Raw genomic sequence first — 26,425 nt, 5'->3', positions numbered from 1 at the left:
CTTCAGAGAGAAAAAACAAAAGAAAATGTAAGTGAGTTATATCATAGTAGCTATATATCTATAATAATAGGCTTAGTTAATAATAGGCATGAGGGAATTTACCTTCTTCTCTATACTTATAAAAGGCTAAGCCCCTACAGACTGAAATCACACCACAGCCCAAACTACTGAGCCTAAAAACTTGAGATTTTGCACGATTGTTTATGAAAACATCCACTAAGAAAGGATTTTCAGAAATTTGCCCCCCTGAGGGAGCTGGGCCCCCCCAAAATTTTGTACTTTTTAACCGCTCATTGCACAGCAAAGTCAAGAGGAACGTTTTTGCTCAGCTACGAAAAAACATTAGATCTATGCAGAAAAATTCCGATCAGGAGTACAGGGGGGTCCAGGAGAGGGCATTTCTCGAAAATTTTGATGTAAAATCACACTACAGCTCAAACTAATTGTCCCACAGACTTGAAACTTTGCAAAAATATTCTTCAAACATGCTAGACGCGCACTAAGAACGGATTTTGAGATATTTTGCCTCTAAGGGTTTCAAAGGATGAAAAAGGATCTTATTAAGTAAGGTTATGAACATGGTAAGGTGAGTGCCATATGGAAATGATATAATATTTATTTATTGACATGTGATATTCTAACATATGTTGTAATCATTGGAAATAAAAAAATAATATTATAGAAATTCAAAAAAGAACATCTGTTCTATTATTGCTTTCTACCTGATTCCACTCAACCTCAATAATATTTTTCTGATAATTGATAAATATGTTTAATAATATTATTATTATTGATATAATAAAAGTATTGTTTTAATAATTAATTATTATCATTGATATAATAATAGTATTGTTTTGGTAATCAATAAATATTTTTAATTTCACAAAATCTTTATAATTTGTAATGGTGAATGTGAAACAGTTGCATCAAAGAAATTATCTCAAAAACATAAATATGTTTAGGAGAACCATAGTTTTGAACTTCGTTTTCCTGATGCAATGTATAAGCCTACACGTGGCATGTATTATTAATTTTTCTGCTAGAACAGTTTTTTGAGACTGCTAAATAAACGTCTACAGTTTCATCAATGCTGTATCGGAAATATGAAAACGCATGCAGTAAATATGTCTTTAAATAAAGGTGTTGAGATCTACATGATAATTATTCTCTACCATTTTTATTTAATTAAAATTTCAAAATTATTCAAGCCTTGATAGAATGATTGACTCACTGTACAGTCAGTCGAAAATTTTAATATTGAAATGAGGGTTATTTCGGCAAGCTGAACAAAAAAGTAAGGTCATATGCACCTTTTTCATATTATTTCTTCAAATGAAAAATGAGTTTTGTTGGTTGTCAAATCTCCCCCTGGAAGAGAACTATTCATTTTATCCTATCTTTTAGTAAAATAACAATGATTTCTGCATTGAGTAACATCTATCTTGCCAACAAGAATCGAACTCTTTGTGAATTTAGATATGACCTACACTTCAGATTTATATAGATCTATTAATAAATTCATGGAAATTGAAGTACTTTTTTCAGTTAGTTGATAATTAGTTGATGAAATTGATTATCAATAGAAAAATGATTATAATTTCATCAATACAGAATTAGTTGAATGAATTGTCGATGTACTGAGTTCTTGGTCAACAATAATTCAATATTGGTATTTATCCAATCATTATTTTTTTCAGAAGTCATTTCATTTGAATTAGAAAATATTTATAAGCTCCTATCAATTTATCATTCGTAACAATGAATTCTTCAAAACATGAATTTAATCAAATAAAAAATTTCCCATACTGTATTCATGTTCGCATGTTTTCCACTTGTGATGGATAGCCAAAATATTGTGGAGCGAGCTGCACGGCGAATTGTAATCGAGGGCTCTGATTGGCTGAAAAGTTCAGCGTTCGGAGTGAGGTGAGGCGAGCAGTTAGAACAAGCGGCACGGCGAATGGTTCGGAGTACGGTACGGCTAATGATTAACAGCTGATTTTTAACATTATGAAACATATGCTCATGTTCGTTGAAAGGCAAGATGTTCGGAGGAATGCACGGTTTGCTGCGCGGTTCGAGGTTCGGTTCGGCATGTGTGGACGCACCTTTAGTTGTTACAGGACATTTATACAGATCACAGGCCAAAGCAACATAATAATCTATCTTCTTCTTCTTTTTCTTCTTTTTCTTCTGCTTCTTCTGCTTCTTCTTCTTCTTCTTTTTCTTCTGCTTCTTCTGCTTCTTCTTCTTCTTTTTCTTCTGCTTCTTCTGCTTCTTCTTCTTCTTCTCTTCTTCTTCTTCTTCTTCTTCTTTCTTCTTCTCTTCTTCTTCTTCTTCTTCTTCTTCTTCTTCTTCTTCTTCTCTTCTTTTTCTTCTGCTTCTTCTTCTTCTTCTTCTTCTTCTTCTTCTTCTTCTTTTCTCTTCTTCTTCTTCTTCTTCTGCTTCTTCTTTCTTCTTCTTTTCTCTTCTTCTTCTTCTTCTTCTTCTTCTTTTTCTTCTTCTCTTCTTCTTTTTCTTCTTCTTCTCTTCTTCTTCTTTTCTTCTTCTTCTTCTTCTTCTTCTTCTCTTCTTCTTCTTCTTTTCTCTTCTTCTTTTTCTTCTTCTTCTTCTTCTTCTTCTTCTTCTTCTCCTCCTTCTTCTTCTTCTTCTTCTTCTTCTTCTTCTTTTTCTTCTTCTTCTTCTTCTTTTTCTTCTTCTTCTTCTTCTTCTTCTTCTTCTTCTTCTCTTCTTCTTCTTCTTCTTCTTCTTCTTCTTCTTTTTCTTCTTCTTCTTCTTCTTCTTCTCTTCTTCTTCTTCTTCTTCTTCTTCTTCTTCTTCTTTTTCTTCTTCTTCTTCTTCTTCTTCTTCTTCTTCTCTTCTTCTTCTTTCTTCTTTTTCTTCTTCTTTTTCTTCTTCTTCTTCTTCTTCTTTCTTCTTTCTTCTTCTTTTTCTTCTCTTCTTCCTTCTTCTTCTTCTTCTTCTTCTTCTTCTTCTTTTTCTTCTTCTTCTTCTTTTTCTTCTCTTCTTCTTCTTCTTCTTCTTCTCTTCTTCTTCTTCTTCTTTCTTCTTCTTCTTCTTCTTCTTCTTCTTCTTTTTCTTCTTCTTCTTCTTCTTCTTCTTCTTCTTCTTCTTCTTCTTTTTCTTCTTCTTCTTCTTCTTCTTCTTCTTCTTCTTCTTCTTCTTCTTCTACCTATATCTAAAAGGCTAAGCCCCGACAAACTGAAATCACACCACAGCCCAACTACTGAGCCTAAAAACTTGAAATTTCGCACAATTGTTTATTGTAGCCTCAAAACATCCACTACAAAAGGATTTTCTACCCCCCCCCCCTGAGGGAGCTGGCCCCCCCAAAATTTTCACTTTTTAAGCGTTCATTGCACAGCAAAGTCATGAGGAACTTTTTCGTTTAGGTACGAAAAAAATCAGATCTATGCAGAAAAATTCCAATCAGGAGCACAGGGGGGTTCAGGAGAGGGCACTTTTCGAAAATTTTGATGTAAAATCACACTACAGCTCAAACTAATTGGCCTACAGGCTTAAAACTTTGCACAAATATTCTTCAAACATGCTAGACGCGCACTAAGAACGGATTTTGAGATATTTTGCCTCTAAGGGTTTCAAAGGATGAAAAAGGATCCTATTAAGTAAGCTTATGGTAAGGTGAACTCCATATGGAACTGAGATAATTGACACATGATTTTCTAACATATGTTGCAATCATTGGAAAGCTTAAAACAATTTCATCAATTAGCTGATCGAATTGATTTTGCGTTGATTGAGAGCGCGAGCTTACTACGTGTTTCACGTGGTAAACGTTCTACAGATTTATAGTATTCCTGGTGATTGAACCTGTCTTTTTCAGCGTTGTCTATTAATAATAAAGCTTAATTTACAACTAGCTTACCCAGCGAACTTCGCACCGCCAATGTATATCATGTTACACTTGAGACTTGACTTTATTTGGTGAATCATGAAATTTATCTGACAATCAACATGTTCATCTCAATACGGACTTCCTATGTGCTTAGTCATGCAACATTCATTATTCCGAAAACATATTATTCTTCCCAATCAATTGGTAGTAATATCTATCAGTAAAGTTTTCATTTAAAAAAAAGGTTATATCAGTGTTTCAAAGAAAAATATTCAATGTTTTCATAGCTGTAGATTGTTGATATATGGTCCAGGAAATATGCGATGTACGATGAATCACACAGAATTCCATATTCTTTCCATTTTAGGATGAATATAAGCTAAGCTAAATTCAAAAAATTGTAAATTATTCTTTCATTCTTCAGTAATTAATGAATGCAATATGAATACTATACAATATATATATATATATATACTCTCTTTCATTAGGTGATATTTTTTTTTAACATTTCCAGTTTCTCAATGATAGGGGAGTGATAATTATTTGTATAGGTCTTCTAAGGAACCATTATCAACAGCTGGTACCAATCAACTACACTTCAACTCCAAACTACCGTTTTAATACCAGTACACAATAATTTATCACAGGGTGATATGTTTATTACAGCTGGTAACTTTAGATGCTAAATCATATCACAATATTCAATCGTTCTTCAGTAGCCGCTCGGCCAAAAATTTCGAAAACATATGTCTGTAAAATGGATTAATAAAAAATTATTATTAGCCCCCCTATTAAAATTTCTGTTCAGAAACCATCCCACAACATATTCCCAAAGTTTCATGCCGTTATGTCGAGTAGTTTTCAAGTCTACAAGGAACAAACAAACATACAAACAAACACACAAACAGACATTCATTTTTTTATAAATAGATTTCCATCCGGCTCAAACAAAAGCCTCTCTAAATGAAGATAGAATGATAAAGATTCAGTTTTTTGTTTTTAACATTTTTTTCAAATCACTTTCAAAAAGTTCATGTAGTACCTACTATTGTGTTTGAGACACTTCTGGCGCTATCATAGTTTCACCACTATTCTGTTCCACAGTCCTATCTCTTGCAGTCGTTAACTATATCTGTAATAATTATATAAAGTAAAGAGCTGGCTCATGCACGTACGGGATAGGAAAATTATGTTTGACGCATCATCACGTCTGAACTACTGGACTAATTAACTTGAAATTTTGCTTATAGATTCTTAAATAACCAAGGATGGTTATTGGCCTATTCTCAATTCTTCAAAATTCCATTATGTCAAGTTTTCATTTTGTCAAGTTTTTAAATAGATCCTTGCGAAGCACGGGTTCTTGCTAGTTACCTATAACACGGGGGGAAATAATTGGAAAATATATTTCTAAAAATAAGAGAGAGCATCAGAGCAACTGACTTTATCCCAAAGACTGCGATTGATGTATTCAGTGAACAATAGCCTCAATGATTCGCCTTCTAGCCTCACTGGCAGGGCCATGTACATCAACTCCATCACAAAAATCATTGAAAAGCCTCAGTGCTCTGTTTAATGGAGAGCAATAATTATGCAAAGTTCTTGACCTTGGGACGTGAAAGGTCCTAACTCTTCTTATATTGAAGGAGGGCACCTGAAAACCAATCCTTGTGAGGAGACCAGGTGAATCAACAATACTCCTTAACAGTGACAAAACAAAAAGCAACGAGAGCCTGTCACGCCTTGTTCCCAAAGATTCTGAATTGAAAAGGCACCTCAAACGTCCAGAGGGAATTTCATGTAGAAAAGGAAGCGGAGAAGCTTCCCGCTCAATTCTCAATGCATCCAGATGAGTGGAAGGACTACAAACAATGGATGCATACTCGAGAGCACTCCTGACCAGAGATTGATACAGGGTTATCACAGTATTAACATCATTGAAACTAGCAGAGTTTCTCAGGACAAAGCCCAAGAGCCTGTTTGCCTTGCTTATGACGTGGTCAACATGTGCTGAGAAGGACAGTGCACTACTGAAAACAACGCCCAGATCCCTGCACACTGTAACCCTTTCCAAGCAAACACCCTCAATCAAGTAGGAATGACAAATTGGATTAGCTTTCCTAGAGATGGTCATACATTTGCACTTTTCAACATTCATTTCAAGTTTATTCTCATGGCACCACAATGCAACCCTGTCAATGTCAGCCTGCAAGGAATAACAATCGTCCAAGCCTCCTACCTCTCTGAAGATTTTCATATCATCTGCAAAAATCAAACATCTGGAGTTTGGTATCTGGAGGGGTAGCTCATTAATCAGTAGCAGAAACAAAAGGGGTCCCAAATTGCTGCCCTGAGGAGCACTAGATGTACTGAAGTAAGTACAAGAAATGCTTCCCTGCACATATACAGAATTCTCTCTTTGAAACAGATAACTTCTGAAGAATTCAATTAATGCAGTGCTGAAGCCTAGCTGAGATAGTCTCTTCAATAATACACCGTGATTGACACGATCAAAGGCTTTACTGAAGTCTGTATAGATAACATCAACCTCCCCACCAGCATCCAGCACATTAGAGACAGATACTGTGAACTCCAACAAATTTGTTACAACTGATCTTCCAGGAAGAAAACCGTGCTGATTTTCAGACATTATAGGGCGTGAATACCAAAGAATCCTATCATAAAGTGATCTTTCAAAAACTTTGTATTGGTAGACTGTGGACCCCACTAACATCACTCATTTGGAAATTAACATCAATCTTTTCAGCAATTATTGCAACTCATCGTACTTAACAGATAAGAATTCCTGGCTTGTTTCAACAGTATTAACAACAGTCTCGATATTTACCACTTTGGTGTTGAGAGATTCAAGGAGTGTAGTAAATTTCTGTACATGGAAACCAGTAGTATCTTCGTTACCTGGTAATGTGGTTGATTTCTTTGATTTTTTGCAGAAATGAGTGCACCGCCACTTTTTCCTATCGTCCTCGGACATCCCGCGACATGTTGTTTCCTTCAGGCTACATCCAAAATGAAATTTATTTTCACAGCCGAAACACATAACAAAATCACCTGATGCTGGTAATGCACTTTCACAATAATAACACTGCGCCATGGCCGAATTTTCAAATTATACTGTGTTTAAATGAGAAGAAAACAGAATTCAGGTTAGGATAGAACAATACTAAGTTGTTTCTTATTAGAGCTCTTCGATAGCCATCCGAACGACTGATTAAAACTGATTCAGAAGGAAACTCAGTTTCCGAAAATTTCCGTTTCTAATGTAATTTTCTGAGTGTTTTCAATCTATTTATGTGTTGTCTCATGTTTTAATTTATATTTGAAACTTCAAGCGTCTTCTCAAGAGTTTTTACATTAGCACTATTAATATTTTCAGATTGAAAATTGGAAATTTAATAACAATAATATTATCTCATTTCAAGTGAAAATCAGTGAGATGAACTTTACAAGTTAGTGATAAAACTACTCTGGACAATTGATTCGACTGGATTTACAAAATGAGGATTGTGATTACTTAGAAAATCCACAGTGATTATTGACATTCAGAATAAATATATTTCAAATAAACACCTTTGGTTGTGTTTTACCCTCGACTGGAGAAATTATTATTATTATTATTATTATTGAAAAATATTTTTTGTCTTCATAACTAAGTAGCCAGGGATCAATTATGATCTCAAGACTATATAGTTGCAATTCAAAGCAGAGACTCATTCATGCTTTTCCAGATCAGAGGCTTAGAGATTTGTGTACAATATGAGTTGTACCAAGAACTGCTGCTTTCTGCAGAATTCTCATATGCCAGTTCTCCAACTGCAGTTGTTCCATTGCTTGTCTTCTTTATTTTGTGACCAGTCCTTTGGCAGACACTACTATAGGGATTATTATCACCTTCCTTAATATATACATATCTTCAAGTTAAACTGACAGAGGCTGGTATTTTCTTTTCTGTTCGACAATGGTACTCACAAGATTCTCATCAAGGGGTACTGCCACATCAACTATGAATGCCTTTTTATTCTTTCTGTCAAACAAGACGATGTCTGGCCTGTTAGCCTCCACTGCTCTGTCAGTTGTCATACAACAATCCCAAAGAAGCCTTCCCTTTACACCATTCAAGACCATTTCTGGCGAACACTTGTAATAGGGCACCTCAGTAGCTATCAACTCATATCTTTTCGTCAATGCCTGATGAACCACTTTGGCCACATTGTTGTGCCACTGCAAATACTCTGTACCCGCTAGTACAGAGCAGCCACCACACATATGTTGTATCGATTCTATGGCTTTCCTGCAAAGATGACAGCAACTATTCAATGTGAGCCCCATCACATATACTTTGTAAGCTCTAGTGTTAATCACCTGGTCTTGAATGGCAAACATGAAACCTTCAGTCTCACCAAATAATCCACTAGTCTGAAACCATTCAATTGATTCTTTTCTGTCAACACAATTAGAATGAAGTGCTGCAGCAAATCTACCATGCCACTCTTTCTGCTTCCACGCTTCCAGCCTCTCTTCTACTAAACTGGCTGCCAGCTGTTGGATTCCATGTGCCAGTTATTATTATTATTCAATTATTTCATCACTTAATAAGTGAGCATATTTTATTGCAACTTAAGTCGGCCATTGACAAGACTTTGGTACATCTTCATTCTGTCAAATTTAGAAAGGATCTAATCATTGATACCGTGCTGAGTACAACCACTTTTTGAATTCCATGTTTTGCAGTCCTTGAGACACCAAGGCGACCGAGGTTCGCTGAAACCTTCTGCCTGTTCACTCCAACAGTAGAGATAATCACAGGGACAGTTGTAACTTTTTCCTGCTTCCAGACATCCCTGATCTCAGCAGCCAGAGGGAGATACTTGAATTTCTTCTCATTGTAATATTGTTCTAAGTTGTGGCAACATGGTATGCAAACATTAATCAAAATAGTCTCCCCGGCTGTCTTGTCCATGAGGATAATGTCTTGCCGGTTTTGCACAACTATCCTGTCAGTCAGCACAGAGTGATCCCAGCACATCTTGTGTATCATTCTCAAGTACAGAAAGTGGCTTGTATAGATAGTATAGCAGTTTTTGATTCACCAGACCAAACTTCAGGGCAGTTTTTGATTCACCAGACCAAACTTCAGATCCAGGTGTAGTATCCCAGCAACAGAGTTGTGGCGCCTTAAGTCATAGAGAAGCAATAGCATAAGTAGATATCCCATGGTATAGGGCGTTTATGTCGCAACCTTTACTGTTATCCCAAGCCGATAGTTCACGTAGTTCTTTCCCATGCAGCTGTGCGACGCTGGTAGTCTCTCAAATTGTGCCGTTCATACACTATTACCCCAACAAAACAGTAAAAATTGACAATAATCGACAGTAATCGGCTTGAGATAACAGTAAAAGTTGCAACATAAATTCCCTATACCATGGGATATCTACTTACGCTATTGTTTCTCTATGCTTAAGTGTAGCTGCAATCAACTGACATGCTGACATGATGTGTTGCAAGGTGTTGGGAGCCATACCACATCTTCTACACAAGTCATCATTTTATAGGAAGTTTCAATATATGCTTCTTGTAGTTCTTAGTAGCTATTACTCGGTCTTGAATAGCTATCATAGAGCCTTCTGTATCTATAAACAGATCTCTGACCCCAGGCTGTCCCAAAATGTAGGCATGCCTCCCATGCAGCTGCTTCGCCCTCCATTGCTGAAGGATTTCATTCACATGCTGTCTATACTTTTTTGGATCGTCATTGAGCTGTACAGAGAGATTGAGTGGGGTATATCCTAGATCAGCTCTCCTCACCGCATTGTACAAATCTCCATCCTTAGCCAAGAAGTATTGTTTCATGCTTCTGATCTGCTCCATACACGGCCATCTGATGTCAATGAGCCCACAACCTTCCTTACTTTTTGGAAGTATGAGTCTCTCCATGCAGGCTTTGAGGTGGTGTGCTCAATTGCTAGTCAGGAATGCTTACCCTTACACCAAACTGACAATCTCTGGATAGCAGCGCTCCTTTTATATGAAGCCATAGCGGCCAACCAGTTAAAAATTTATTTACAGATTTACAGCATTTATTTAGGATTTTCGTTAAATAATAATTATATATTAATTAGCATTTGAATAAATGCATTCTCTATTTAATTCCATCTGTAACTGGTTGGACGCTATGGCTTTGTATAGAAGGAGCACTGCTATCTGGAAATTCTCAGTTTGGTATAAGGGTAAGCATTCCTGACTAGCAATTGGGAGGTACCGGGTTCGATTCCTGGGCTGGCAACTAATTTTTGGTTAGTGGTTCTGATCGAATTTCCATCTAGCTGTCAACCCTGTTGTCAATGTCTGCAATAGCAGAGGTCTTCGGGGTGATTTACAGCATTTATTTTGGATTTTCGTTAAATAATAATTATCATGGGTATCCTTGCTCTTGAGAAGCAAGTAAGTCACTCCCTTGAAGAGAGATGGTGGGACCCTACTCCGATGTTCAAGGAATGAAGAGAAGTGGCTGGCTTTGTATGGATGGAAAACTGGCAGCCTCTCCAGCCAAAAATTGTGCAGCTTGTCTGGCCCAGGTGAAGACCAGTTGCTTGTTCTTGTCCCTGCATTCATCACCTCAGCTGCTCTAATGACCATGTTTGGCATTTGTGGGGCTGCCACCAGCCTATCTCTCTCATTCTGTATCCATGGGGCTTGCCGATTGTGATTACTGCCCCCTGCCCACAGCGCTCCCCAATACTCCTCCACATCACTCAGCTGAGGTTGTATGACTCTTCCTTGATTTTGTTCCTTGCTCAAGTTTCTGTAGAACAGCTTCTCACTTTTGTTGAAGTGATAATTATCTTTCTTCCTCCTCAGTGATAGCCTGTACCCCCTCAGTCTATCAACCTCGACTGACAGTTTTTGAGTGAGTTTGTTCTCATCATCTCTTAGGGGGTTCTGGTATGATGAGAAGCTTCTCTCTCCAATCTCTGATATGCTTCAAAAACTCTTTTCGACCTATTGCCATGAATGTACTGAGTGAGTTGACCAATTCTTCTTCTCAGGATTCCAACCTACCGGCATAGCCTCTCTTCACAAGGTAGTTTTCCTTTTTTTCCTTGAGGAAATGGATACCTTAACACCAATTGTTCTCACAATTGCCACAGCTGAGCAATAAATTACTGAGTGTAGCTCATCAAATGCCAGCCTATTCAAGTTCATCATTCTGGGCATCAATTCATCCATTTTCTGGCAAGTAGATAGCAATTTCCTTGAAGAACTTACTTTTGGTATGACTGGTCGACTTAAAGGATCTGTTCCATCAGACTGAGCAAGTGCTCTCCTGAACTCAGTTTCTCCTACTGAATACTTGAGCATCCTCTTCCACTATATCAGCTCTGTTAAATTGTTGTGGATAGGCTGCTTCAGGTGGAACAATTGCAACCTCAAGCCTGGTATCAACATCAGAAATATCCTCTTGGTGACCTGGCTCCTCCTCATTTGGTGTCTCTTCCTCCTTCTCTGTTATCTCTCTGGCTACCTGAGCTCTGATCTCTGCCAACCGAACTTCAGTTATCAACTTGTTTTTCATGATGGCCTTTTTTTGATCTGCCAACCTCTGCTCTGTGAATGAGGGAATCTATTGAAGGCGGCATGTAACTCTTCGCAGTAGATGGTCACTGCTTCTAGTCTTGTTATCTTGTAGTAGGCTTGCATGATGAAGCTATTCATCTCTTGTGTCCACTTTATGCGTTGCCTAGGCAGACCTGCTCTAGTGGTCCTCTATAAATCGTATCCTCTGTTATTATTATTATTATTATTATTATTCAATTATTCCATCACTTACAAAGTGAGCATTTTTTATTGTAACCTAAGTCAGCCATTGGCAAGACTTTGGTACATCTCTATTCTGTCAAATCTAAAAAGGATCTAATAATTGATTCCGTGCTGAGTACAACCGCCTTTTGAATTCCATGTTTTGCACTCCCTGAGACACCAAGGCGACTGAGGTTCGCTGAAACCTTCTGCCTGATCACTCCAACAGTAGAGATAATTACAGGGACAGTTGTAACTTTATCCTGCTTCCAGACATCACTGATTTCAGCAGCCAGGAGGAGATATTTGGATATTTTCTCGTTGTAATATTGTTCCAAGTTGTGGCAACATGGTATGCCAACATCAATCAGAATAATGGCTGTCTTGTCCATGAGATAATGTCTGGCCGGTTGTGCACAACTGTCCTGTCAATCAGCACAGAGCGATCCCAATACATCTTGTGTGTATCATTCTCAAGTACAGAAAGTGGCTTGTATAGATATTACTATTATTATTATTATCATTATTATTTTGATTTCAGAAAATTGGTGGCCGATTTTAGACTGAAGAGAACTATCAGATATTTATAATGATATAGTCCAGAGGTTCGAAAATATATATGCCAAAAGTGTAATAAAGGTTAAACAAAAAACTAAGCAACTACATAATTCCTGGTTCAATGATAGAATTAAGATGATGATAGAGAGAAAGAATTATTTATGGCAAATGGTTAAAAGAGATAAACATAATGTGGATTCGAGAAATCAGTTTAGAATCATACGAAATAAGTTAACAGACATGATTCGTAATGAGAAAAGAAAATATTATTATAGGGCTTTCAATGATAACTCCAACAATACTAAGAAAATTTGGGAAATCATCAATCATTTTATAAATAAGAAGAATAGGCCGTCTCTAAAGGAATCAATTAAGTTAAATTTCAATATCAATGAAGATCATCAAATTATGAACCTAACAGAGAAATTTAAAAACAGCTTTAAAGAAAAAATAGAGGAAATTACAACATGAATGAACGGGCAACTCTTTGATATAATACCACAATTAAAAGAAGGTATCAAGGAATCAATTAAGTTAAATTTCAATATCAATGAAGATCATCAAATTATGAACCTAACAGAGAAATTTAAAAACAGCTTTATAGAAAAAATAGAGGAAATTACAACAGGAATGAACGGGCAACTCTTTGATATAATACCACAATTAAAAGAAGGTAACTATACAATAGGGGATAGGATGAGTACGAATTTTAAAAAAATGAAAGAACATCAACTTTATAGTATCATTAACAAACTAAACAATAGATCATCTGCAGGACCTGACAAAATTAGGCCAAAAGATATTATAAATAACATTTTCTATCTAAAGCTGACCCTGATGCATTTGATTAATAGGATAATTGAAACAGGAAAAATACCTCATTGTCTAAAAATAACACATCTCAGACCAATTTTCAAGAATGGAACAAAGGAAAATGTAGGTTCTTATAGGCCAATAGGATCAATCTCAGTAATTATGAAAATTCTAGAACATTTCATCTGTATGCAATTGAATCATTACCTGAACAATCAGAACATAATAAATGATGCTCAATATGGGTTTATTCCAAAAAAATCAACAATAGATTTATTAGAAAAACTGACAGAAAATATATTTGAAGCTTTAAATGACAATAAATTTGTCATAACTGTTGAAACAGATTTGACAAAAGCATATGATTTGGTTAATTATGAAATTATTTAACAAAAAATCAATAGAATAGGTATTCGTGGAAAGCTATTCAACTTGTTTGAAAACTACTTTGATAATAGAAAAATACAAGTTAGTATAGGTGAATATAAGTTATATAGCTAATTACTTATATAGTCAGCACTCCTCATTCCATTATTGTTGATGTAGCATAGTTGTAGTGGAATGTAACATTGTATTTAGTAGTCAGTTCCAAGCTAGCGGACATAGCGGACGGAGCTCTATCGCGAGATATAAAATTATTGTAAAATGTGGTTAACAAATAAATTCATCTTTTAAAAAGACAATTTGATTAATCGCAATCTTAACTGGCGCAGTCGGTAGGACACTTCAAAAACGAGAGTTTGGTTTTTCGGTTTTAACCGTTAATGAAGTGTTCAATAAACTTACGAAAAAGTTGTATCAGTCACCTAACATCGGGACTTAAATAAGTGAACAATCATTAAAATAACTTCGTAACAAATTGAATAAGTTGGTGAACTATTATAGTATTAAAATTCGTGAGTATTAATTGCAAAATTATATTCTTACTCAGTCACCTAATATCGGGACAAGTGTGAAAAATTATAAAATAAGTGAACAGTATAGTAAAGTGTTAACAATACCGTATTTCATCTACAAATTGAATCAAGAAAAAGCAACAGACATTCAATATCAGGACCTTCATCATCTAAGGACTACTACGGACTTCAACTTCTAAGGACTACAACGGACTTCAACTTCTAAGGACTACCACGGACTTCAACTTCTAAAGACTACTACGGACTTCAACTTCTAAGGACTTCCACCTTTGGAGACTTTCAACCCGGGACTGTGACAAGATGAACTCGATTTTAGTATTGTGAGTAACAAACTTTTGTGATTTACAAACTTGGATAATATTAATTTTACTTACTTTTTTCGTATTTCTTTTTCTTGTAATTTTATCTATAACTAAGAGCCATGAACTCCAACAATGATAAAGCAACCAATCCCCAAACTGTACCTACCCTTAAGAAAGAATTCTTGGACATGATCCCTGATTATTCAGGAGAGCCTACTATGCTAAATCGTTTTATTTCAATTTGTGACAAACTTGTAGCGAAATTTTACATAACTGCCAATCCAGATGATTTCCAAAACGAATACTTGTATTCTACTATTCTTGCCCGTATTAAAAGCCCAGCTCTTGACATTGTTACTGGTTCTAACACTTATGCATGGCCTTACGTGAGAAAAGTTTTGATCAATAGTTACATGGACAAGAGAGATTGCTTTACTCTCAATCTTGAAATGGCTGAACTGAAACAAGAATCAGGTGAATCACCCTTTTCATTCTATCAACGAATCCAAAAACTTCTGAATTTACAGATCTCGTATTTCCGAAACAAACAACCTACAATATCAGAAGTCATGTGTCAGTATGTAAATGGATTAGCACTTAGAGTATTGCTAAGAGGATTAAGAGAGCCTCTCGGGTCTCTCATGAGAACCAAAAATCCCAGTTCATTGGACAGTGCTCTAAACATGCTATCCAACGACTTCCAGTTCAAATTTGGTTTCTTTCAAGACCACTCTAATTTGAAAAAGCCTAACACTCAAATCCAACACAAAAGTAATCCCAGCTATCAAATGCAAAACTATCCTCAGAGACAACAGTTCTATCACACTCAAAATCAGAAAGGTCAATTCTTTCAAAACAAAAATCAACACTTCCAAAATCAACACATGAACAGACCTCAACAACATTTTCAAAACAATCAACCCAAACCACAGTATTTCAACACAAATCAGCCAAGAGCTCAAAATCCAAACTACAACCAACCAAGACCCCAAAATTCGTATCAACCAACGCCAATGAGCATTTCCTCAATCAACAATCGTCCCCAAAAAAGACCAAGACTGTTTCAAATGACAGGTCGACCAATTGACGAAATGCAAAATGATGAGTTTGATAATAATTTCGGAGAAACCGCTCAGAAAGAATTATCAGACGAATTCAAACAGCTCTCCGTTGAAAACGAAAATGAAACGTATTTCCAGCCAGCCGAACAAACCGAATCAGAGTGTTTTTTAGAGGATACGAGCCTCGAAAGAAATTTTCAATTATGAACTTACAAGATGACAAGAATGAACTTCCCTACTTCATTGATCCTAAAACAAGATTTAGAGTTCTAATCGACACAGGAAGCACTAGGTCATTCGTGAAGAACTTCATAGGTATGGAATGTTACAAAGAAAACTTGATAGAAGACCCTTTTGAAGTAGCAACAGCGCATGGTATTTCACAAGAGAAATACAGTACAAAGATTTCTTTATTAGGAAAATCGAAACACACGTTCTATCTTTTTGATTTTCATAAAAACTTTGACCTTCTTCTCGGACTTGACAATATGAAAAAACTTAAAATAAATTGGATTTCATTAATGACAGTATTGATTTCAATGGAATGAAACTACCTATTTATTATTTTAACGCTGAAGAAAATGATTCTAAAGTGAAGTCAACGAACCCTACCAAAAATCAAATAACACAAATAAAATAATCTCTGATAAAAGCTAGAACTCAATCCATTATAGAAATTCCAATTGAAAATATGAATGAAGGTGAAGCTATAGTATCATACAAAAACTTTTCCGGACTTGAAATTCCTCAGTGTCTAGTGAAAGTGAAAGAAAACAAAGCCTATTGTTCTATTTTGAACCCCACTACGTCAGACAAGAAATTTACCATTCACAAACCAATGTCAGTCGAATCGCTTGAAAACTATAATTGTATTATTCCAAGTGAGTTACGTAATCATAATGCATGTAATAATTTGAATCTACTCCATCACAAAACTAACAAAATCGATCTATCAAAAATTAGAACCAATCATATGAATGCCGAAGAAGAGCAAGCTATTTTACAGGTGATTAAAGATTACTCAGATATATTTCACATTGATGGAAATCCTTTGACTTTCACGAATGAAATAAAGCATATCATAAGAACCACCGACGAAATCCCGGTCTATACAAGAAGTTATCGCTACCCTGAAATCTATAGAACTGAAGTAAATCGACAGATTGATGAATGTTGGAACAAAAAATAATTCAACCCTCCAATTCACCTTGGAATTCACCAATATGGGTCATTCCAAAGAAACAAGATGCTTCTGGTAAAAAGAAATTTCGAGTTGTAATTGACTATCGCGGTTTGAATTCTAAGACTGTAGACGATAAATTCCCACTTCCTAATATAACGGATATTCTAGACAAATTAGGAAGAGCACAGTACTTCACCACCCTAGACTTATTCTCTGGCTTCCATCAGATAGAAATGGATCCTAGCAGTATTGAAAAAACTGCATTCTCTACAGATACGGGTCATTACGAATTTTTACGAATGCCCTTCGGTCTCAAAAACGGTCCACCCACTTTCCAAAAAGCTATGAATAGCTATGCATACTAAGAGGACTCCAAAATGAATTGTGTTTGGTATATTTAGATGACATTATTATATTTATTCAACCAGTTTAGAAGAACACATTGATCGACTAAGACAAGTATTTGAAAGGTTAAGACAATCCAACTTCAAAGTACAACTTGATAAAACAGAATTTTTGCGTAAAGAAGTTAGTTTTCTCGGACACTTAGTGACACCAAACGGAGTTAAACCAAAATCCTGACAAAGTCGAAGCGATAAAAAGATATCCTATCCCTAAAACAACGAAAGAGATAAAAGGATTTCTTGGACTTCTAGGATACTATCGAAAATTCATTAACAACTTTGCTCATTTAACAAAACCTCTAACTAAATGTTTGAAAAGAAATGCTAAAATAGATATACAGGACTCAGAGTACATTAAGTGTTTTGAAACTTGTAAGAATATCCTTACTAACGAACCAATCCTTCAGTATCCTGATTTTGAAAAACAATTCAACCTTACAACAGATGCTAGCAATATAGCCATTGGGGCAGTTCTTAGTCAGAACAAAGACGATGCTGATTTGCCTTGTGCATATGCAAGTAGAACCCTCAACGAAACTGAAATGAACTATTCAACTATTGAAAAAGAACTTTTAGCAAATAGTTTGGGCTACCAAGTACTTCCGCCCCTATCTCTATGGTAGAAAATTCAAAATATTCACTGATCACAAACCCCTACAATGGTTATTTTCTATGAAAAAACCGAATTCAAAATTATTAAGATGGAGACTGAAATTAGAAGAATTTGATCATGACATATGTTATAAAAAAGGAACAGCAAATCAAAACGCAGATGCCCTTTCCCGAATTCAGTTGAATAATAATAACACACACAACCAAAACTCACCCAGATTATTCAGTGATATTGATGCGATTATTAATGAAGCCATTGAAAATGTAGTGAATATCATACCTAACGAGGATGATAACGAAACGTTATTTCAAACATTAGAAAATGAAACCGGTATAGATGATAATGAAACCACATTTAGAGGATTTGAAAACGAAACCCCTTTTCGAGGATTCGAAAACGAGACCCCTTTTCAAGGATTCGAAAATGATGAACCAGATTTCATAGGTCCTGCTGAAGATGAGTTCATAGAAAATAATTCTCATACGCAACATTCTAATTACGAAAGTAACACATCAGTAGAAATACCAGTATCAGATGACCCAGTTAACTATGCTAAAAACCAAGTCATATTGAAGCTTGTGAGCAATAACCCAAAGAAAGTCACTATTCATAAAATATTTGATAGTAAAACAAGAATGATAGTAGAGATATCTGAGAATAATTTCGATAAAAATGTGATTGACTTCGTGAAAGAATATTTAGTGCCTAATGTTAGATATAGCTTGTATTTTGAAAATGAATTCTATGAAAGATTTGCTTCAGTGATTGCCAAAAATTTTAAATTTTCAAAACTCATACTTGTACGATGTAAAGTTAAAGTACTTGATGTAACACATGAAGATGACAGAATAGAAACTATTGATAATTATCATATTGGAAAAACGAATCACAGAGGTATACAAGAAACGTACGATAAGATAAGAAGAAAATACTATTGGCCCAACATGAAAAATTATATTCAAAATTTTATTAACAAATGTGAGATTGTCTCAAAACAAAGTACGAACGAAATCCACTTAATTTAGAAATGAACTTGACACCGACAGCTACAAGGCCGCTTCAAATCATTCACATGGACAGTATAACATTTGAGAAAAAGAAATTTCTCACGATCATTGATAGTTTTTCAAGATACGCACAATGCTATCCAATAACAAGTTGTAACAGTGTTGAGGTAGCAGACAAACTGCTTAGTTTCTTTTCCCACCATGGTATCCCTCAAACTATAGTTGCCGACAATGGATGTGAATTCAATAATGGCTTAGTAAAGGAATTGACAGAATTGCACAAAATCAAAATGCACTGGATAAGTACTCAACATCCGCCTTCAAATGGCTTAGCCGAACGTTTTCATTCTACGATAATTGAGCACATCAGAATATTCAATAATCGCGACGAGTTCAAAACAGAAACAATTGAAGTAAAGTAAAGTACGCCGTAATTGCTTATAACAATAGCATTCACTCGGTAACAAAACTGACACCTTTGGAAGTTTTATACGGACACATAGAATCTAATCCTATTCTCGAAATTGACATTCAGAACAGATTTATTAACGAATATGTTAATAATCACAAAGAAAAAACTAAACGACTATTTGACCATATACAGGAAATAAACCAAAGTAGAAAAGAACATGTCATCAACGAAAGGAACAAAGATCGAGAAGAACTACCAGAAATCCAAAAGAAGTTTATGTGAGGAATGTACAAAAACAAAGTAAAACAAAAAATAAATTCAACAAAGAAACTCTCCTATCAGTGAATCGAGAACTTAAAACTGCCAAAATAAATCCCCGACATCATAACACTAGAGAGAAAATTCATTTATCCAAGATAAAAAGACCTAGAAAGTTTAAGAAACTGAACAAAGATCAAACTAATGAGAGAACTGAACAAGTAACAACCGATCCTAATTCAAATCCTGTTCTTCCAGGTTCCTCCTCTGCCTAATGAGTATGGCGAATCATTCTTCTAAAGCTGAAGAATTCAGGAATATAAGTAGTAATCTAGGAATAATTGCAGCAGATTTAGGCTCTGCAAAGTTAGAGATTTCAAAACACACTTTTATCCACTATTATGAACTAGAAAGTATTTTTGATCATGTTGATAATTTGAATATGTATTATGATAAGGTATCTGAAAATATTAGAAATAAGATTCCAATAATGGAAAATGTAGAATATATAACTGATAATGGTAGTAAAGCAAGAGATATAGTAAACTATTTGAAATTTATTAATCATACTAGGAATGTAATGGAAGATAAGTTAGATATCATAAATGTTACTAATGATAAGAGATCTAAAAGAGGACTTTTGAATGGAATAGGAGCCGCAATAAAATTCATTACTGGAAATTTGGACTCGTATGATGGTGAAAGATACGATTATTTACTTGAACATTTGAAAACTAATCAGAACAGTTTGATTGATCAAATATCAGCCCAATATTCATTGAGTTCAGAACTTATTGCTGAATTTAATCAGACGTTGAACATTGTTAATTATAATTTTAATGAGTTGGAGAATAAATTTAAATTTGTAAATGATAAGCTTAGCGACTATGTAGAACTAGAGAAATTTAGAGATTTGCTGAACCAGTTGAATATTTTATATAACATTGTATTAAGTTTGATCCAAGACATTGAAAACTCTTTAACATTTTGCAAATTGAAAGTTTTACATCCTAGCATTATTTCAACTAAAGAATTGTTTTATCAGATAACCAAGATTGCTGGCTACTATCAGAATAAATTACCATTGAAACCTGAATTAAAAAATATGTGGGAATTCGAAAATTTGATAAATGTAAACTGTAAACTAACGTCTAAAGAAATCATTTACTTTTTGAACTTACCAATCGTAGATGAATCAAATTATAACTTATACAAGTTGTTTTCTGTACCTAGTATGTTTCAAAATGGATATGTAACTATTATTCCTAAGGTCAGATACTTACTCAAGTCAAACGATAATTATAATAAGAAAGAAATATAAATTGAAGGTCTAACTAGTGAATGCACTAGAAAAACAAGTTCAAATTTTATTTGTTCTGTAGAAAGTTTATGTAATGACAAATTGAAATGTGAAAAAGAAATTATTGAATCAGGAGCTACATCAAACTGTAAATATAGTAAAATGAAAATAGGTAATAGTATTGTAAAATGGATTCCAGAATTGAATAGCTATTTGTGTATCTTTCCAAATGAAGAAAACATAAAAATTGACAAGCAAGCAGAAACGATAACAAAATCTGTAAAAGGAGTTTATTTAATTAATAGCAACAACAATACATATTATTATAATGATAAAATACTTAATCATTTGTCTGAATCAAAATATCGACCTAAGTTATTGAACCTAGACAACGTTATCAATAGTATGAATGAAGACCAAGAACCAGAATTCACAATTAATTTAGAACATCTTAATTTTAATCCGATTGCTGTTAACAAGTACACCCCCATGAGGGAAGAAAGTATTTTCACTAGAAACATAAGTTTTTGGACAATTATTTTGTATGTAATTTTTATTCTAATGTCAATTGTTCTATTGTATTGTTATCTAAGTAGAAAAGTTTCACCCAATGTAAACATCGTTAACAACCCTACCCCCGAAGTTCTTTTTAGGGATGGAGGAGTTATATAGCTAATTACTTATATAGCTGATTACTTATATAGTCAGCACTCCTCATTCCATTATTGTTGATGTAGCATAGTTGTAGTGGAAGGTAACATTGTATTTAGTAGTCAGTTCCAAGCTAGCGGACATAGGACGGAGCTCTATCGCGAGATATAAAATTATTGTAAAATGTGGTTAACAAATAATTTCATTTTTTAAAAAGACTATTTGATTAATCGCAATCTTAACTTATATTAGTACCGGTTATAATCAATCCTGTGGACTTATTCAGGGCAGAATTTTGTCTCCTGTTCTATTTAATCTGTATGTAAACGATCTAGCTAGTCTCAGTTTCAAAAGTAAGGTGCTGCAGTATGCAGATGACAACCTGCTATATATGACACACACTGATCTAAGAATGGGCATAAGATACATGCAAGAGGATCTCAATTTGGCTAATAAATATTTTTTCAACAATGGTATCAAGATAAATTCACAGAAAACAAAGGTAATATATTTAGAAATCCTAGAATTAACGTAGGTTTGTAGTATAATAAATGTTTTTTTGAAGCTTTGAAGGTTTACTTTTGTTTTTGCATTCTATGACTGTGTGTGTGTGTGTTGTAATATTGTTGATGTGCATGTTGGCTCAGCTGTTCACAGCCACCTAAATGCAAGAGACAATAATGTCTGCAAGGTTGAGCACCGATTTAGTAGAATATAGAGTGACTAATGTTGTGATTCAAGTGGTAGAAATTAGAACTTGAATATCAAATCCCAGATAGAAACTATAATAGACTTTCAATTTAATTTATTGAACACTTTACAAAAATTTTCATTTGTGGTATTATTATAGAATGTATAACTATTATGATGTAGTATGAAATTTGAATACTCCTCAATTAGCTCTAAGCTAGAGGAGCAACAAAACACTGTATGTATATGATACTATGTAACTTTAAATGAAATAAATTGAAATTATTATTATTATTATTATTATTATTATTATTATTATTATTATTATTATTATTATTATTATTATTATTATATGGATGTTCAGTGCTACCACCTGTTTCTTTTTGTTTCCATTTCGATTATTACGATATGCGTGATTAAATGTTCAACTCCATAATTTTAATGTGTAATGTTGAGAGTCCTTATACTTTTGAAAATTACACAACAAATCGTATTGTATTGCAGTTTTTGAAATAAAGAAGCAAACTGTTGATAAATATTGTCAGAATGTAACATTAAATATGGAACTTGACCTTATAGCTTTCCATCAATTCATGTGAAGGTTAATAGAAGCCTAGACATATTTTCATACTCAAACAGAAGTTCTTTGCCACACTGAATCTGAATCATAGAAGACCAAAAATTAGCACCATATTGAATTTGAGTAATTGGACATACCTCAATCATCTCTCTGACTTGTTCTTCATCTTCAGTTGAGTTCAACATGTCATATCCATCATCAATACTTTGCACTTGAGCGACGGCTGTGTTGGCCTCCCTTCTCTTTCTACCGAGCGATGGCTCATTTTTACCAGACGGTGCTGTACAGTAGGCCTGCAATCAACAATCAATTATGCAGTTTGAAAATATTCATTTCAATCATGATTGATGTGATTGATCATAATGTTGTAAGTTAGTTTGATTTACCACATCACACACATTCGATCAATAGAATCAACAACACAACAACACAGAATGACTCAAAAACCTGAAACTGCATAATAATGACGTCGATTATTAAAACTTTTCAACAACTTCATTCTTCATACATTACATAAGTTTTAGGCAGTAACCTGGTCTTTCCTGAATATTGCATTCGTTAGCTTCATTCAATAAATGAATAAACAAATTTAAAAAAATTATGATAATGTTTAAAGGCTTCCAACAAAAAAATCAATTGAAAATACTAGGAATAATTGAGATAATCAACCATCATCTTCTCTCTCTTCATATTCGTATATCTTAAGATTTAACATCTTTAAGGAAACTGTATATTGAGCGTACCGGCTGACATCCATCTCTACAGGTTCGTACAGTTGCTTCAAAAACCAAGAAGTTCGATTCTGGAATCTTGAATGCATTAAATCTGGCTTCCAACCCGTCTCCTTCTCGAGACCTGTCCAGTCCTGGAAATACGTAGTTATCTACCGGACACCTGCAAAATACAATTTTTTATTCATAATATCAAGATTAAAAAGTTTTCTAAGGAAACTTAGTTTTTTTCCGATCATTACTCTCTGAGATATGAGCGCCTAGAGTTTATTTCTTATTTTTACTCATTTTCAATTTTTCATAAACTTTTTTCTCATGTTACTTATGAAGAACTTTGTAATATTGAATCGAGAACAGTTTTGGGCTATAATGCCTGTTGTTCCCATACCTGTATGCATTCTTGTAAATAAATAAATAGATGAATCATGGTATTGTTGATTGAATAAAACAAGAAAATTTTGAAAATATCAATTTTTGAGAAAGTTATTCAATTTACCAAAAATAGCTCAATAAATAAACGTTATTTTTAGTAAATTGAATAACTTTACTAGCGATCGCATCACAGTGGAGACCCAATAGTTAGGCGATCACTCAAGGAAGGGGTGGAATTCAAGATTGACAATTAGATGGGATGCTTGTAAGGGGGAGGCGGCGGTTGCCGATCTCGCCCAGGGCGGCGAAGTCCCTAGGGCCGTACCTGAGTTTCCCTGTCTAAAAAACGCTACACAGCCAATCTCAATCAGTCCAACCAAAGACTGAATAAATATAATCTTGAATCTGTGGTTCAACTAATCATAGCGGATTGCAGTACGCACATTCACACTGGTGCAAATAAACAAAACTGATTGAGTTGCTTCTCCACTTGATAATGATTTTTACTTTCCTTGCCTTATTACAATAGGTGAGGAAAGTATTGCTTTCCGAAAAAAATGAAGGTACCCCAACTTTTTATTGTAAGTTTTTTGCAATAAAATAATATTATGACGAATCGAAACTCATATTTCGATTTGTAAACACTTTGTACTTCTGTACGATATAATGCAATATTCCAGTAGCCCACTCATGATAAATCATGCTTTATTATTATATGTATTCAATTCACTGACACAGTTAACTTATATTTATTGATGTACTGTTTTCCAATCAGTCCAATCACGAAATTATTCATTGATAGAGTTAATTATGTTTCATTCACTCTCTGCAATCATTACTTCAATTACATGAATTCGATCACTAATTATGATAGAGGGACAACACAATCGACCCAAACCCGATTCTATTCCGTATTTTGAAAGTCAACGTTATCCTTAGATAAGAAGATGCTCATTTCACATTATTATTATTATTAGCTGCCATTTTGTTTTTTTCACTAAGGAATTTTTATCTCAAGAACGAAATGTTGTATTGATCTGGAATTTGGCATGGATATTTATGCTATAAAGACTTAACTTCAAAAAATAAAATTGAAAATTTTCGATATACATATTCTAAATGGCGGCCGTTTTAAATTTTTGATGGCAAATTTCACGAAAACCGTTCACTTTACAGAAAATTCACGGGAGACAAAAAAGTTAGAATATTCTGTCAAGATTTCAAGGATACCTAATTAATTGAGATTGTTCAAAGAATAACAGAAAAATTATCTATATTCGTACTGCATACATGACCACTTTTCACCATTTGAACATTGTTATCAAATTTTAAATTCCAATTGTATTTAAGATGAAGCTTTTGAAGCTCGGTATGGCTCCATAAGGCCATACAGCTGATTTTACTATGTTTTCCAGATGATCTTGTTTGTCTTGTGCATTCATGCAGTACTAATGAATATTCATAAATATTTAGCATAAATATTCATGACAAATTCCATATCAATAAAACATTTCGTTCTTGAGATGAAAATCCCTAAGTAAAAAAAAAATGGCAGCTATAATGATAACCGCTGAGTTTTGGACACTTCAAATACGACATTTGAAGTCTACTATCATCCAGGAGCAATACCCTAAAATGTTCGACACTGCTTCTGAAACATTCTGTATATCAATATAACCATGAATTTTACAAATTTCTGGAACTATAGCACAACTGAGAGTGAGCTGTTGGCAGTGATCTTTGCCACCAAGCAGCTCCGATGCTATCTTCTGGGGAAGAAATTCCAACTCATCACTGATCATGCTGCCCTCAAGTGGATGTTGAGCCTGCGTGACCCATCATCACGTCTGACAAGATGGGCACTTAGATTATCCGAGTTTGACTATGAAGTGGTGCACAAGCCAGGCAGGAAACACACAAATGCTGATGCCCTAAGCCGGGCAGTGATGCTGGTGGAAGCAGAGGAGATAAATGAAAACATCCTCATCCAACATCAAAAGGATGACCCTTGGTGTCAGAAGATCATCAGGCACAGGTAGAAAGGAGAGAGGAATCATTCTTTGGACAAGCGGTGAGGAAGACCAAAACAGATGGAAAATTGCCATGCCAAGCAGACTTGCAGAAAAAGCAATTGCCTGGAATCACTGTGCTCCTTGGGCAGGCCATCCAGGACAAGAAAGAACAGCTAGTTTAGTGAAGAAATGTTAGTATTGGCTGAAACTGGGAGAAGCGGTAAAGAAGTTTGTGTTGGAGTGTCATGAATGTGCACAGAGAAAAACACCAATCTTGTTAAAGGCACCCTTGCAAGCAGCTAATGAGCCCCAATATCCATTTGATCTAGTTTCTGTAGATGTGGTAGGCCATCTACCAACCACCAAGAGAGGAAACAAATATCACAACAGTTTTATTGATCATTTCACCCGCTATGCAGAAGCAGTTCCAGTAGTAGATAAGACAGCTGAAACAGTGGCACATGTCTTTGTAACCCACATCATAACAAGACATGGGGTGCCTGGCCGACTATAAGTGATCAAGGGCGTAACTCTTTGTCAAATTTCTTTAAAGCAGTGTGCAAACAACTTGGCACACAGAAGTTGAGATCAACAGCCTATCATCCAGAAGGGAATGGCCGAGTAGAAGGATTACACAGAACCTTGAATGAATCCATGGCCCATTTTGTTCAGCAGGATGGAACAGCTTGGGACTGATGGCTGCCTTATGCCCTGTCTGCCTATAGGTCAACACCACACTCTTCTACTGGATACTCCCCACACTACATACTCCATGGCCGTGAGATCATCCTTCCAGCAAGCTGTCCCCTTCCAGAAGAGGTAAAAGGAACCACTGTGGAAGAACATCTGATCGACTTGAGAAGGAGGCTTGCAACTGCATACTAGGA

The 26,425-nt window shown here is 34.9% G+C and overlaps 1 protein-coding gene across 1 annotated transcript in view; it reads right to left on the bottom strand.

Annotated features, from left to right (window-relative positions):
- LOC111054701 overlaps nt 1-26,425 on the bottom strand; it is a 248,893-nt gene that overhangs the window by 35,646 nt on the left and 186,822 nt on the right. Inside the window, exons 18-19 of the mRNA XM_039441977.1 lie at nt 23,167-23,317; nt 22,561-22,716 (exon numbers count right to left, since the gene is read on the bottom strand). Of these exons, the coding sequence (XP_039297911.1) occupies nt 22,561-22,716; nt 23,167-23,317 (307 nt within the window). The remainder of the gene's footprint in view (nt 1-22,560; nt 22,717-23,166; nt 23,318-26,425) is intronic.

This window comes from Nilaparvata lugens, chromosome X (genome assembly GCF_014356525.2).
Source record: "Nilaparvata lugens isolate BPH chromosome X, ASM1435652v1, whole genome shotgun sequence".
Classification (NCBI taxonomy): Eukaryota; Metazoa; Arthropoda; class Insecta; order Hemiptera; family Delphacidae; genus Nilaparvata; species Nilaparvata lugens.
This window is presented reverse-complemented; position numbering and strand designations above follow the sequence as displayed.